Source organism: Rhinolophus sinicus, chromosome 7, assembly GCF_057876585.1.
Source record: "Rhinolophus sinicus isolate RSI-liver-muscle chromosome 7, RSI-T2T, whole genome shotgun sequence".
NCBI lineage: Eukaryota > Metazoa > Chordata > Mammalia > Chiroptera > Rhinolophidae > Rhinolophus > Rhinolophus sinicus.
Window position 1 is genome coordinate 11,199,333 of NC_142507.1, and position 16,162 is coordinate 11,215,494.

The 16,162-nt window shown below is 39.0% G+C and overlaps 1 protein-coding gene across 1 annotated transcript in view; it reads left to right on the plus strand.

Moving 5' to 3' along the window:
- Positions 1 to 16,162, plus strand: part of SLCO5A1 (solute carrier organic anion transporter family member 5A1) — a 115,434-nt gene that overhangs the window by 92,607 nt on the left and 6,665 nt on the right. The window contains exons 7-9 of the mRNA XM_019726176.3: positions 10,308 to 10,467; positions 12,055 to 12,296; positions 14,335 to 14,399. Coding sequence (XP_019581735.3) covers positions 10,308 to 10,467; positions 12,055 to 12,296; positions 14,335 to 14,399 — 467 coding nt within the window. The remainder of the gene's footprint in view (positions 1 to 10,307; positions 10,468 to 12,054; positions 12,297 to 14,334; positions 14,400 to 16,162) is intronic.

Sequence of the window (16,162 nt, forward strand, 5' to 3'; positions counted from 1 at the left end):
TATGCAATAGTATCTCCCCCACCCTCCCCTTTGTTTTTGTTATATGTGATGACTGAGTTGTTGGCTGGGTGAAGAATTTTGGATGAATCATTTTGACTCCGAATTTTAAAGTTTCCCCTCCATTGTCATCTAATTTCTTATGCTGTTGTGGGAAGTCTGGCCTTTCTTTTGTATGTAACCTGTTTTTCCTTGCTGGGAACTTCCATTTATTCCTGGTATTCCCCAGTTTTACCATGATATACTTTGAGATGGGTTCAAATTTTTTTTTTTTTCTTTCTTGATGTTCACTTGGTGAACTTTTAATGCCTGGAGACTGTGGCCTTCAGTTCAGTTTATATGTTTTTATTTTAACTTTGTTGTTTTCTCTCCACCGTTTTTTCCTCTTCTTTCTCCTTCACCGATCCTTTACTTTCCTTATTCTTTATCACCTATTTAATACCTCATATTTTGTCCTACTTTTTTGAAAGATTTTTCAACCTTATTTTCCAAGTCATCTGTTGAATTCTTTATTTTGGCTATTATTTTTTTAAATTCCAAAGTTCTTTCTTGATTTTTGATTGTTTCTTGCTTCTAGCTTTCTTACTTTAGGGATGGAATATCTTCTGTCATTTCTTCAATATTATTTAGAGGTTTTTTTTTTGTTGTTTGCTTGTTTGTTTCCTTCCTGAATTGTCTTTATGTGGTACGAGTGCCTACTTTCTGTTTATTTTGCTGTCTTGATTGTGTTGGAAGCTTCTTTAAAATTTCTGGTGATCCCTAGCTTTCTCTTAGTATTGAAACATGCAAATTTAAGAAGCTGAGTAGCTGCTCTGTGCTTGAGGGTAGGGCTTGGCACTTGGTGTATCTCACTGTTGGATAATTGGGGGTGGAGGGGGACAGCTGGCATTTTCATTGTGGTGCTCAATGTCAGAACCTAAGGTCTTACCTCTGAGGTACTTCAGCTCCTCAGGAGACGGATGCTCCAGGTTCTCGGCTGGGGCTGTTTGGCGGGGTTCAGGGTTGAAAGCCTAGTTGCTGGCGTTCTAGAGCTGGGCGAATAGTGGTAGGAAGGGGCCAAGGTCCTATTGTTCATTTTGCAAACTTTTACCTAATTCTCCTGTCATTCTAGTATCTCACCAAAGGTCTCCTTTGTGTGTGGTGCTGTTAAGCATAGTTCGGTTCGTTCATTTTCTCTAGAAAATAGAGGGGTCAAAGACAGAAGATACTAAGTAGAGTAGGGATGATACTAAGTGGAGTAGGGATGGGAATTTGATTAACGTTGTATCATATTTGGACCACAACTTTCTTGTGTCATTTATCTTTAAGTTCTAAAGGCTTGTTCTTTTTCCTGCTGCTGGCCTTTATCATATCCGTATATTTTTTAAGTTCTCAATCATAATTTCTGTTTTATTGACTCCTTTTCTTCTGGAACTTTCCATCCTTTGCTTCAATTGAACTGGTTGCTCTCTTAGCATAATTTATATCCTGGAACTTCTTTTCACAGATCTCAATTGTATCTACTAGTTGTTTATTTGTTAACTCATTTTGCCAGAGAAAAATCCTTGGATAACTTCCTGGGGAAGAGTACCTGGGGAAAAAAACTTTCTGAGCCTTTAAGTGTATAAAAAGTGTCTTTATTCTTCTCTCACATTTAAATGAGAGTTTGACCTATAGAATTATAGGTTAAAAAGTTGTTTTTCTGAGAACTTGGAAGCCATAGATTTATTTGTAATCTAGCACTTAAGTTTCTGATAAGAAATTTAATACCAGCCCTAGTTCTCATTTCTCTGTAACCAACTTTATTTGTAAGTTTGTCGGATATTTTTTCCCCCCAAGATATTGTGAAATCTCAAAAGAAATGCTCTACCCTCAAATTTTGTCTTGGCTGGACCCTTCCATTATCACTTTCTCAGTGAGACTTTCCCTCTCTGCCCAATCGAAGGGAATCCACTCTTCCCTCTTTTTTCCCCCCAAGTTTACTATCTACTATATATTTTCTTTTTTTGAATTTTTCAATTACAGTTGACATTCGATATTATATTAGTTTCAGGTGTACAGCATAGTGGTTAGACATTCACATAACAAAGCGATTCCCCCCGTTAGTCTAGTACCCACCTGGCATTATACATAGTTATTATAATTGACTATATTATCCATACTGTACTTTACATCCCCATGACTATTGTGTAACTACTAATTTGTACTTAATCTCTTCACCTTTTTCACCCAGTTCCCCAACTCCCATCCTATCTGGCAACCATCAGTTTGTTCTCTGTATCTATGAGTCTGTTTCTGTTTTTTTTTGTTCATTTATTTTGTTTAGTTTCCACATATAAGTGAAATCATATGGTATTTGTCTTTCTCTGTCTGACTTACTTCACTTAGCGTAATACCCTCTAGATTTATCCATGTTGTGGCAAATGGTAAGATTTCATTCCCCTCATTCTTTATCGCATTATGCCTTCTTTGTTTCCTCATAGCACTTACCACAAGCTGAACTTACCTTTCACATTATTTGTGTTGCTCTTGTCTTTTGTCTCTGCATATGAGCTTCTTGAGAATAGTTACTAGCTGTCTTCATAATAGTTGTACCCCCACCATCCAAAACAATGCAAGATGTTTGTGACATGAATGAATGAATAGGTGAATGAAAGCCTTGGCACAGGGCTTTGTTTATATATTGCATTAGGGACTCTCTGAACCCTCTTAATCTCATATGTATGTTTGTTTTTTACCCCAGGAAATTTCTTCTATTATAGCTTTACTCATTCTTTCCTCTTCCTTTTTTTCCTGTATTTTCCAAGACTCCTGCTAATCAGAATTAGAACGTGTGAACTGGTTGCCTCTGTGTTTAATTTGTTCTCTCATATTTCTAATGTTTTTTGCTATGAGAGATTTTTCCAGACCTTGTTTTTTATTCTTTATGGAAATGTATTTTATTTTGAGGATACTTTTTTTGCTTTGTTGCATTCTGGGTGTTCCCTTTTCATAGAATCCTGATGTTTAGAGAGCAAAATCTTCACAGATCTCTCTGTGCATATAATTAAAATTTGTTTTCTACTTATTGCTCTGCCTTACATTTTATCATTTGATTTTAAGGGTCAATTTTTCTCTTTGTTTATTTTGGGCTTTCTAGGTTGACAACACTCAGTCTAGCATCTCTCAGGTTATGTCACCCACCCTTCCCTAAATACAAGAATGACAAAATTTTATTCTGAGTTGTCAACATCTAGAGTAGAGGCTTAGTTGAAAAAAAAAGTCTTCCAATTTCATTAGAGAAGAGCTTTCGGATGGATTTTTGGGCTCTTAGTTGGGAATGGAAGTGGGTGAATAGAGGAAAATGGAAGTGCCCAGTGATATAGTTTTCTCTCCCTCAGCTCTCCAATGAGTCCTGTTGTTTTCAGCTTCACTTTCCCTTTGCCCCCTGTTACGTCTGCTGAGTTTTGTGGAGGTCCCACAGGGCAGGCTGGATCCTCCCCAAGGTGGCATCTGCTCATTTCACATAAACCCTATGCCTGTCCACTTGCTTTTACATGACGTTTGGTCTGTCACTCTTTCCATTTCTCTTTGCTAGTTTATTCCTTTTAATCTTCCTCTTATTTTAAGTGCATTCTCAGACGGGACGGAAAGCAGACTCAGTGGTTTACTTTCTTTTAACCTGCAAGTCGCCTCAAGACTTTGAAAGCCCTTGCTTAACACCACATGTGTCTTGCCAATCCTGAATCAACGGATTCTGGACTCCCCAGTGCAACTGGGCAAAAATTATATAATTGTGCTCATTGGCTCTATTACAAATTTATGAGTTCCAATCTTAGCAGGCTCTCATCTTTGCTGAGCAATCCATTTCCTTGGCCCTAGTCGGCTTCCTTTCCTGTGCCTGTGATGGTTGTTCCATTAAAAAAAAAAAAAAAAAAAATCCGTTCTTCAAGTATTTTTTTCCTTACTCTAGTCTTGTTTTTCTTATTGTACAACCTAGTATTCTGCATTATCGAGTAAACAGAGGTCCCAAGAATGAACTACGTCAACTTTTCTTCCCCTTTACCCTCAAATTCCTTTGTCAAAAGTTATATTATTTTTAAGGGCAAGTACTAGTGCCATCATTTTCTAGCTGTGTGACCTTGCGGAAAGGTGACCTAATATCGTTGAGTCTTGGTTTCCTCATATGTAAAATTGGTGCTAGTGTGAATCACACTTGGTTATAAGTATTATTAAAGTAAAACACATACGGTTGAGAAATTAAAATACCACAGAGGGTAGAAAATAAAAAGTCCATGTCTCCTGTCCCCACTTTCAACCTCCAGTTTGAAGCATTCAAATATTTAACCACATGTTTGCAAATTCTCTGTTCAGGGAAGTTACTCCGAATGATGCTGAAACTAGTAAGAACTTGATGTAAATAAACATCTGAACTGTCTAAATCCATGAGTTCTGGTACAATTCTCATGTAATTGTATTTAACAAAGACAAACTTGATTAGGAGTGCTGGAAGTGGCTGTAAGGAGTCGTAGTGTTTGCAGCTTGGCTTCAGAGAAGTTTATACATTAGCAAAACAAAAACGCAGTTTCTGTGGAGAATTCCTTTGGCTTCCCAAATACTTCTAGGAAGATCGTCTAAAACTGAATTAGTATAAACACTTTTGGGTGGTTCCACCGTACAGGTGTGCTTCTTTTGGAGTAGCAGTTACCTTTGTGTGAAAAATAATGGACCCTTTCTCCAATCAGGGTGTGGGCTACATTTCAGCCTCTCCTTGCTCCCTTGGCTGAGTGTTCTTGTGCAGTGCACAACTTGCTCATCAGTATGCGGTTGGCCGGCCTAGTAAACACTGTTTCTTGTTCTGCAGAATTTTGAGACTTGCATGTGGGATTTTTTTTTTTTCTCCTTTAAAGCCCATGAAAAGAGAGATGAAGAGAGTGGCAGTGAAGAGAGGACCCTTTGTTAGGCATTTGTTTGGCTCAGGTATGGTGATTGGCACTTAAAGTATGTCTTTTATATCTAAAGCTTACAATATCACTCTTCCGTATGGGTTATTACCTACATGTTTCAATTAAAGAAACTGAGGCTTAGTGATTAAATGATTTGCCCAAAGTCATCAGTTAATATGGAGTGGAACTGAATCAAATCCAGATCTATTTCAGAGTTTGTATTCTTTCTGAATACTGCACTGAAGTGCTGTTTTAAATTTTGTATTTCATATAAGCACACACCTAAGTACACATACCACCTCCTTACTACCGTGTTTCCCTGAAAATAAGACCTCACCGGAAAATAAACCGTAGCATGATTTTTCCGGATGACATCTCCTGAACATAAGCCCTAATGCATCTTTTGGAGCAAAAACTAATATAAGACTTGGTCTTATTTTACTATAAGACTGGGTATGATGTCATGTAATGTGATATATAATATAGTATAAGACCGGGTCTTATGTTAATTTTTGCTCCAAAAGACACATTAGAGCTGATTGTCCAGCTAGGTCTTATTTTCGGGGAAACAGGGTAGCTGTCTTGTTGAATGGCTGTGTGAGCATTGAATAAGGTACTTGGCAAATTCCTTTACCTCTCTGTGCCTCGACTTTCTCATCATTAAGATGGGTTAATCATAGCAGCGATCTCTTAGGATTCTAATCTCTTAGAATTATAGAGAGGATAAAATGGGATAAAAATCCATAGATAATAAGCAATTGATAAGTAACTATTTAATAATATTTTTCTCATTTTAATTATGAGGAAAAAGAGGCTAAGCTATTAAATAACTTGCTTAATGTTACACAACTAGGAAATGACAGAGCTAGGATTTACACCACGGTTCTCTGATTCTGAGTGCAATGTTTTGATTATGAAACTATTCTGCAAGAAGAAAAAAAGAAACACAAAGAAGAAAATACAAGGTATAAGCCAACTCCATTTATTAAAGTTTGTATGAGGCACTCCAGGTTCAGCAGCATGGTTAATTTCCTGACATTAAAGGACTTAATGACCCATCTTCGAATTTGCATCAATTACTCAAGAGGTATCTGGGTGCCTGGGATGGAGTTGGGACGTTTTAGCAGGATGAGCTTTTCCTTTTGAGCCAAAACAGAGTCACAGTCTTTTTATAGAGTGAACCTGACATGTTATTAGTGGTTCCCTTAGAAACATTCAGATCTGATAACTAAGATGTGGAAATAACCTGAATGTCATCAAAAGATGAATAAAGGAAATGTGATATATACATACAATCGAATATTATTCAGCTTTAGAAAAAAGGACATTCTGCCATATGTGACAACATGGATAGACCTTGAGGACATTATGCGAAGTGAAATAAGCCCGTCACAGAAAGACAGATACTGCATGATTCCACTTATGCAAGGTATCTAAAATAGATTCCTAGAATCAAAGAGTGGAACGGCGGTTGCCAGGGGCTGAGTGGGAGAGGCAGGGGAAATATTCAATAACTGAATGTTACTGGTCAACTGGTATAAAATTCCAGTGACGTAAGATGAATGAACTCCAGAAATCTGCTGTACAACCCTACCTACAGTCAGCAGCACTGTATTGTACACTCAAAGTTTTGTTAACAGGGTGGATCTCATAGTAAGTGTTCAAACTACAATAAAATGAAATGAAATAGAATACTTTATATTTGAGAATCTGATGATTTTTTTGTTATGAAAAATCCTAGGAGCTCCAGCTAGATATCCTGGCCTATTTCCAGCTGAAGTAATTTATGTTCCCACACCCACAATTTCCCTGCAGTTTTAATTAGGAAATGTGTTTTTCTTCCCCCGTGTCTGCTGACCTGTATTTCACACAGGTGTGCAAGGTGATTATCTTGCAGCCAAAGAGGCAGCATTTACCATGGAAACCGTGGCTTAAGTAATAATATAAGCACATTTCATATGCGTTCCTACTCTTCACTCTCCCTTTTCTTCCAACAATTTTTTCAAATGGGGTTAAATCTGAAGTCGACGTACAGAATTTTTCACCAGTACTAAGTCTTGATGACATCATTTAATAATTCTAGCTTTATTATCTTTCACTTATCAAGCGTCATCTCTTAGCAGTTAAACTAAAATCTATTATACCATCTTCTGATTTTGTGACTTGAGCTACTGGGCTAGAACATTTCCAGGGATGATTTCGTGAGCTATGAAATGATGAGGAAACATTTTCTCAGTTGTCTGTGTTCGGCAGTGACTATTGGAGGGGGTGATGCACCCAGTTGCACCTAGCTCCAAAATCTCAGAGGCTGGAGTTTTCCCCTGAAGTTACTTCTCTCAGTATAATTTTATTGCCCCAAAGTGCTACAATGATAGAAATCAAATAGATAGGCAGTAGTACCTCAGGTTTCGAACGTCTCTGTTGACGAACATTTCGGTTGACGAACGCCATAAACCCGGAAGTCAATGCTTTGGTTTTCAAACACACCTCGGAAGTCGAACATGTTACATGGCTTCCGCTGAGTGCAAGATCCTGAGGCCTAGCTGTCGGCTGTTTTCGAAACTTTCAGAACTTGAATGGTTTTCCGGAATGGATTATGTTAGAAAAGCGAGGTACCACTGTAGTCTGTTAATTCAGACCTTGCCTCAGCTCCACACAAGTGCATTTCATTCTCCTTGTCACCACTTCTGGTCTTGCCTTCCTGCCACGTGGTGCATTTAGATACTAAGCTACTACCAGCCTTTCACGTCACTGGCATTTCTGGCCAGATCACTCCTAAATTCTCTAGTTAAACTGTTCATCTCCTCATCTGTGTGTCACAGACAGCTTAACCTACTGAAGTTTTTCCCCCCCATGGTTGAAATCTTTTTGGTACCATTCAAAATCTTTTATTTATTACAGATATTACTAATTTTGAAGGAAATTTCTGAGAAGTACAGGCAAAAAGTTTAAAGGATCTTAGGTATGTGTGTTTCTGGATTATCCTAGCTACTTTTATTAATAGGCTTAGAGTTCACTTTTAGCTCTAAGTATATGATTCCATCTATTTGGAGGCACAAACAGCATTTGTTTTATTTCCTTTTAGGAGTATGAAGGGAATATGAAATATAAGCACATTTTTTTCCAATGAGTTTTAAATTTTGTAAACAAGATCTAAACAAATTTACATGAAATCTGTAAAACTATATGATACCTGTTTAAACATAATGAGGCTTTTTACTTCAAAAGCTCCTATGATTCTTATTAAGCTCAGGACCAATTTTACAATTCTATAACCTCATATTAACATACTCAATAGAAAATGTTCATCATGTAATGTTAGCAGGAAACAAAATAGAATTTAGAACTCTCTATAAAATCTAGGTAGCAGTCTGTTACTAATGTTAATCTATATGCATATTGAAAACAGACCAGCAGGTAATATATTAAAAGCATAATAGTGGTTATTCCTGGGTGGTAGCATTATACGTGAGTTTCATTTAATACTTTTTAATCCTTTTGTATTTTTCAGATTTTCTACAATGAATACATATTACTTTAATGATAAGTAAAGGTATTTCAAAAACACTATATAAGAGATACATCATTTTATTAAAAATGAACCCAGATTTAAAGAGATGGTTTGTATTAGTTGTAGGGTATTATATGCAAATTTCAAGTTATACCTGCTTTGAATTTGCTGGCTATAAAGATAAAGGATGCTTTAACAGTAAAAATAATGATGGGATACAGTAAGCACGACTTTGATGAACATAGTCCTCTGATAAGCCTATGGTATTACGTAGTAAGTTATCCCATACTTGTCTTCATTGATTATCCTTGTTCTCCTCTCATGTAGGTGGGGAGGGTATTCACAGCCATAGAATAAAAGATTGGACCCAAAGTCATACAGCTACTAAACGGTGGGCCCGAAACTAGATGCCTCCATTTTCTCATCGGTAGAATGTGGTAGTCGGACTAGAACAGGGTTTCTCAGCCTCAGCACTGTTGAGATTTGGGCCTGTGAATTCTTTAAAATGGGGGAAGAGCTGTTCTGTGCATTGTGGGTATTTAGAGGCATCCCTAGCCTCTACCCACCCACGAGATGCCAGTAGCACCCCTCCATTGTGACCAACAAAAACGTCTCCTGACATTACCACATGTCCCCTAGGTGGGGGGTGGGGTGCAAAATTGCCCCTGTGGAGAACTGCTGGTCTAAAATCGTATTTTTAAAGGTATATTTTACTTCAACATTGTATGATCCTAAGAGTTTGTGAACATAATAGTTATCAATATCTTGTGGTAAAATTTCTCCTGCGGAGTGACCTGAATGAATGACAGTTTATTTTAGTTTTGCCCTTTGGAAGCTTTTCTTGGTGAGGTTTAAATATTGCTATAAATTTGTTCCTTCCGTTAAAATTTGAGGACTCAGTTATCAAAGTGTGAAAGAGCCCACAGGAGAAAAGCCGATGAACAAACAAAGCTTCCTGTTTATAGATGAATACCTACGGTTGGGATGGGCTATGCTGCTGGAGGAATGGTTGCTTAGCATGGACATTAACGATGTGTCCAGGCACAGAACGGACATTCAAAAATATTTGTTGAATGGATGGTTGATGCATAGATAGATAAATGAAGGGTCTGCTGTTGCTAATTCATGTGGCTTTAGGAATAGTATTTCATCATTGACACCTAAAAATGGTGGACACAAAAGCAAAGGAAAGAGCTCACTGGATATGAGCACTACCGCGCACCTTTTTCCTTCTTCCATGGTCTCTCCTGGGGACCTGCCTGCTTCTGTTCTTTCACAGCCGTTTCCATATACTTTTCTCCACAGCCCGACGTAGCCTTACTTGCCTCCCTCCTTTTATATTTATATATCTTTGAAAATCACTTCCTTTTGATTTTCTTGTGCCCCGTGTCTTTCTTTGATAATTTATTCTCACACAATTAAAGGTTTTGGTTAAAGGAACCTGTGTTGACAACTGTGAATGATAGATTCCATGTTTATGCCGTCGTAAGGATGTTATTGATTTGGCCAAGAAAAGTAGTTCCTCCATTTTACAGTTAAAGAAATCAAGGCCCAGATTTCTTAAGACATCGAGCCAAGTGTCTACGGTAAGCGAGTCGTTACATGAGGGTTAGAGCTGCTGAGCCCAGATGTTGAGACCAGGTCTGGTAGAATTGAGGCAGGACACATAATTTGATACAAAAGTATTAAATCTGCAGTACCAGAAATTGTTAACATTGTTCTTTATGTGCTAAAGTCATAAAAATAATTATCCAGGATGTCTGTTTCACAGTACCATAGTTTTGATTGAAGGGGAATATCTTCTCTAAAATGGACAAATTATTTGACATCAAGAACTTCCCTGTTAGTTTTATTTTAGCAAATGTCACTCATGATCTGCTTCTTTTCTCTCTTAGACCTTCTCTCACCATGCCTCACAGGAACCTGACAGGAAGCTGCAATGTTAACTGTGGTTGTAAAATACATGAGTATGAGCCAGTCTGTGGATCAGATGGAATTACATACTTTAACCCTTGTCTGGCTGGCTGTGTTAACAGTGGTAATCTTAGCACTGGGGTGAGTATATTTCTCAAGTTCCTATACTGTTGTTAATCTAACATCCTGTGACAAGGACGTGTTAGAATTCAGAGGCAGACACGTGACTTCAGTCTCCCTTTTCCAAGAAACTTCAAATAACCTACAAAACAGCTGTGACAAAAATCCAGAGGAAAGAAAATGATGCAATATACCACCATCTTCCCAGAAATGACTGGAGTGTTTGGGTGTAGTGATTTGCTCCCCTGTCAGCCCTCTCCTACTTTACATTTGGTGCCAACTCAGTGAAACTCGATAAGGTTGAGGGCTGGGCCTCTCATTTGGTGTTCTGACTGGGCTCTCTGATAGATTCGAAGGTCAAGATGACCACATTTGGTGCTGATAGAAAAGACTAGGCGTGTACCTCCCCTAATGAGTCTGTGAAGATGGGCAGTGGCCATTTTTCATAGATTATCAGTTCAGACTTTTTTTTTTCAGAGTAACGATATTTCTTTCAGTTCAAGAATAGGCTATTTTGAGAATTCCCTTCCCCGTGAATTATAAATAGGCTGTAATACTGTGGGGGAAGGTTTTCCTAGTCTACTCAGTTCCTTATTGAGCCTGGTTTCATTCTTTGCATAGAAACAGATTGTAGGAGGCCGTAGAAAGGTGAAGGTACGCTTCCGTGTTCTGTGCAGTGACAAGGAATTATACCATTGACTGCATGTTTTTTGGAATGTCATAGTAGATGTCAGAGTTTCAAACTAGAGCGATATATTGTGAATTCCTGTTGCTGGCTCCCCGTTCTATAATTGGTCCAGCACGTCACCAACTTGAAAGAGACAAGGAGATCTGTTCTTCTCCATGGCCAAGTCCTTCCCTGGGAATGAGTGTGTCCTCTGGTGCACAGCCCTCATTCTTGAAAAGTGACCAGCAGTCCTTGGCACTCAGAAAGCCCAACAGTGCCCCGTCCCCATATTTGTTCCAATTGCATCTCCAAGTGGCTGAGAGGTCACAATGACAGTGAGTTCAGCTGATGTCCAGTTACTAAAAGCAACATAATAGGCAGGAAGCTTAATTGGCTGTTTCATTAAAGCTTCTTTTTAGTCCCTTGAATTAGCTGGTTTCAAATGAAACAGGAGATGCTATGTGCACTCTTATCGGCCCGAAGTCATCAAGGTTGCGTGATGAATGATCTACATTTATGGAATAGATATGCACTTTAGGTCTCTCTCCATTCAGGGTTAAGCTAGGTGCTCTGCAAAAATAAGACTTGGTTCCTGTTTTGGAGGGCTTCTCTTATTGAAGAGCCCAAGAGTTAAACAGCAATTAAAGCAGCATTTAATTATGACCTAAATTGAGTACACAGTATGAATGCTCTAGAATTGAGCGCAGAAAGCTTCTTAGGAAAGTTGAGGTTTAAACAATTTTGACCAGTGGATTTTCATATCGGACACTTTGGACCCCAATTGTTAGCAATGAGAAAGAGACTTCCAAGTCAATAGTTTGCGTGGTTTCAATTACTAAAGTTCCTTTGGAGCCCTTGAACTTACCTTTGTCTTCACATTCCTGTGCTGAGTTTTGCTTTTGATTGGCATCCACCTGTGATCTTTCTTGCCTGTCCCTTAGATAAGGAATTACACGGAATGTACCTGTGTCCAAAGCCGGCAAGTGATCACCCCCCCGACCATGGGACAGCACAGTCAGCTACGCGTGGTTATTGTCAAGACGTATCTCAACGAGAATGGCTATGCTGTGTCCGGGAAGTGCAAACGGACCTGCAATACCCTCATCCCGTTCTTGATTTTTCTTTTCATAGTCACCTTCATCACAGCATGTGCCCAGCCATCCGCCATCATAGTGACACTCAGGTGAGAACAGCATTGAGCTTCTGGGGGTGATGCCTTCAGGATTGCCAGAACACATATCCCAGGGCCGGGGCCTGATGTGGTAAAGCAGAGAGAAAAGCAAAATGAGATGTTTGCCTGGCGAGCTTGGGAGTGAGTTTTCTCCTCTCAGAACGGGAAAGGAGGCTTGTAACATTGCATACTCCAGAACTTTCTTTATTCAGATGGGTTTTATTCCTGTAGTTTAGTGAAACGTCTTTTGGGCGCTTCTGGTTCCCGAAGTCTCTACCCTCAAAGGTTCTACTTCAGGAGACGAAAACCGTCATTGTGTTAGCTCCAACAAGCCTGGCCCCAGAGGAGGCGGGAAGTCATGTTGGTGAAGTCGCTAAATCGTGCTTACAGCGAAAAATATTATCTCCAACCTTGTAGATCGCTGATACCTCCGGGGTCAGTGATAGTTTATGCTGGGCCTGCAGTTCAAAATGCCGATTTCATTAATTTTACTATCACATAAAATGTTGGAGTTGAACAAGGATGGGGCTGACTGAAGAATCTAATTTTCAGTTGTTCATGCTGTGCTTTCCTTGCCATCATAGAGCCAGTTTGTGTTCTCTCGCTTATATGAGAATGTGCAAGTTAATGGAAGTCCTGTCAAAAATGTTGACAGTCGCACATTCAAATCAGTGTGTTGGTGTTCGCAGTGAAGAGTGCGGTGGGCAAAGGAAGGAAGGAGAGAGTGTGGTGGAGGAAAGAGAGCACACCCACAGCAGGTTTCGGAGGGTGGGGGTGGGTGGGGGGCTGTGGGCTGCAGTGCACAAAGAAGTGAGGAAGGGGAGTCAGTCCTTAGTTTTCCTTTGTGCTCCTCCCTGGCTCCTCAATACCAGGCTATGCTGGGTACCTGATGGGAAGCACCTGCTGAGACGTCCTTCTCAGCCTGGCCGTTGGGCGGCTTGCCTGCTTATTCTGCATAACCTGCCTTCTCCTCTATGGGATGCTGACATAGATGCTTTCCATCCAATTTGCTCCTTGACAGTAAGACAATAGCCTGGAAAAGGCCTGCTGGTTCATTCACTCAACCCCTCCATCAGCAGATACTTAGGGAGTAGCCGCTATGTGTGTAGCATTGGGCAAATGCTATGCGAAAATAAAGAACTTGGGGAAAAGATGACAAATGCACTGGTCCTTGGGAATTTTACGTTATGGCACATATACCATATGTAAACCCTATGTATGTGGGACAGGAAACCTAAGGCTCATCATTAAAAAATATGGATCATTAATAATTGAATTCTTTGAACTTTGATTCTGCAAGCGATGTTAAATCACCCCGGTAAGGGCTGCCCAATATATAGTGTTCAAATGCGGCAAATCCCCAATTGGCTTATAATGCAAAACTTCAGAAAATGAGCTCTTTAACCTTTGCTAATTACAAAATCAATAGACTCCAATCTTCCTGCTGGGTGGGAATTACTTGGAGTGTAAGTTTTAGAAAAAAGAAAAAATGAGGTAGCTGGGAAAGATTCATTTTTTTTTTTTTCTCTCTAACTTTTGTCCTGTTTCCTATATATTTTGACTAGACTTTTTAAAAAACGTTTTTCTCAATACCGTTCCTTGAGAAATTATGGGAGTAACTTTCAGTGTACATACCTACCATTCTGGAAAGTGCAGGCAAACAAAGAGAAAATGCAGTAGTTAGGATAAAATTATATATATATATATATATATATATATATATATATATTTTTTTTTTAACAACTGATTTGGGAAGCTTGGAGCCACTCCTGTACCTTCAGCCATGACCTTTTGGCCCTCCCCGGGTATTTACACAGAAACAATTGGAGTAAATCAGAATTTCTTCGGTGTCTTCAGTGGGGAGACTTTTAATCACTGGTTTAGCCATCAGCAGTCCTGCTTAGTTAGCGATGGTTAGTAAATTCTAGGGAATTAAGTATTTTGGCACAGCGTCTCTTTCTCCCTGGTCCTGTTCCAAGCAGGCTTGATTTGACAGTCATTTTCTTGAGGCCACAATTTTAAAACTTTTCTTTCTTTCCATGCACTTCAGGTCCGTGGAAGATGAGGAGAGACCTTTCGCTCTGGGAATGCAGTTTGTTTTATTGCGAACACTGGGTACGTTCCTCAATTTTCAAGTGTGCCTCTTAGTTCCTCTTTGCAGATGGCAAATTCTCACTGTCCTTTAACAATGACAAGTCCAGTCATTTGTGACCATGGTAATAGCAAGGATTTTGCAGGTTAGTGGTGAGAGCACAAATTCCTTGTTTTCTGATTTGAACTAAAAGTTGACCAGTTCTGTCATTTGAGGAAACACAACAAAACTAACTTTAGGTCAGTTTCTTTTTCACTGTGAACATAAACTTGGGCTAAATTCCCCTGAGAGTTTTGTGCCGTAAGAACTACTGAACCAAACAAGTGCGATGGGCTTATTATGATCCTGGAGCTTTTGTCCTTTTATACCTTTTAAACATGAAAGTGATGGGGATTGGTGCTCATTTTCTTTGTGAAAATTTCAATTCCCTACTTCTTTCCAGTAATTTTATTGGATTGCTCAGAGTATACCTACCACGCTTTCTGAGGAAAAGAAATAAAAAAATCTGAAAAAAGATCCCCAAATCGACATATAGGGACTTCCCTTTACTTATTAACAAGAGACCTCGTTAGTGCCGTGTCCCTGTGGGAAGTCACAGAGTTTACTTGGGCATAAAGAATATTGTTTTGATTTTTACAAACACTGCGTCACCCTGTGATATCTTGATCAATTGTGTGTAAAGTAGTCCATTCTCTCGGTCAATTTCAATGCATTTTTAATTGACTTGCTCATCATCAGGCATATTCTTTTCTTTCTTAAGTGGCAGTGATTTTCTTCAGCTGTTGTTTCCCCCCAGTAATCAGTATCACTGTCTACAGTATTAAAAAAAAAAAAAAGTTTCTTGATTCAAATTTTTTATTTCAGTGTGGAAGGGTGAAACCTTTTCAAATGGTATCAGCTGACCCTTTCAAACCTTAGTCCTCTCTGGAATTCTCACTTGGTCGTAATGTTATGTTGATGGTCCCGTCTGAGGTGACTACTTTCCAGTGAACCTCAAAGGTTTCTGATTGCATTGAATGGGTAGCTTGTTTTTTGGTACCAGTAGGACTTTACTGAAAGTACCATTTTTCAAAGCATGTTGGTTAAAGGAAACTCGGACATGCTTTGATATAGGTAAGAAGTATGCCTTATATTTCTGGCTGAAAACTGAAAAATTATTTTCAAAGAAGTCTGTTTGGCAAAGGGATAGTTGCGTAGGAAAAGAAAAACATAGTTCTTCCTTTTTGCTTGGCCTATCTCTGATGCCGTGAAATTGGATGCTTTGATTTGGATGCAGAGGTTAAAGGTAGGGTAACAGATGGACTTCGCAAAGTGGAGGGAGAACATTTTCGGCATTTACTATGTAATTCAACCTTAAGTTCTGTTGATTATATAAAAAAAAGTGCAGTTAGGACAACAAGCCAATTTCTGTTTCTCCAAATTCCAAAAAAAAAAGAGAATTTTAAGTATTTTTAAAATGTGAAATTTTAATTGTAGTGAATCTACCTCCTTTTAAGTGAATACGACATATTTTAAAAATGTATCAAAATAATGTATCACCCGCAGCCTCCTGGCCTGTTAGCCCGTCTGTCCTCCCTCTCGTCCTCCTTTTGCTCTTCGCATCCACCCTTGCTTCCGCCCTCCCATCCCTTCCTTCTATAAACTCCTACTGAAGATCCATGCACTGTCCTATAGATGATTCGTGCAGGTCGTTGGGATGCAAAGAATAAAAGGCACGGCCCCTGCCATCAAGGTGCTTATGGGTGACAGATTTGCAAAGTTTAAATACTATGTGATAGTTGATAAA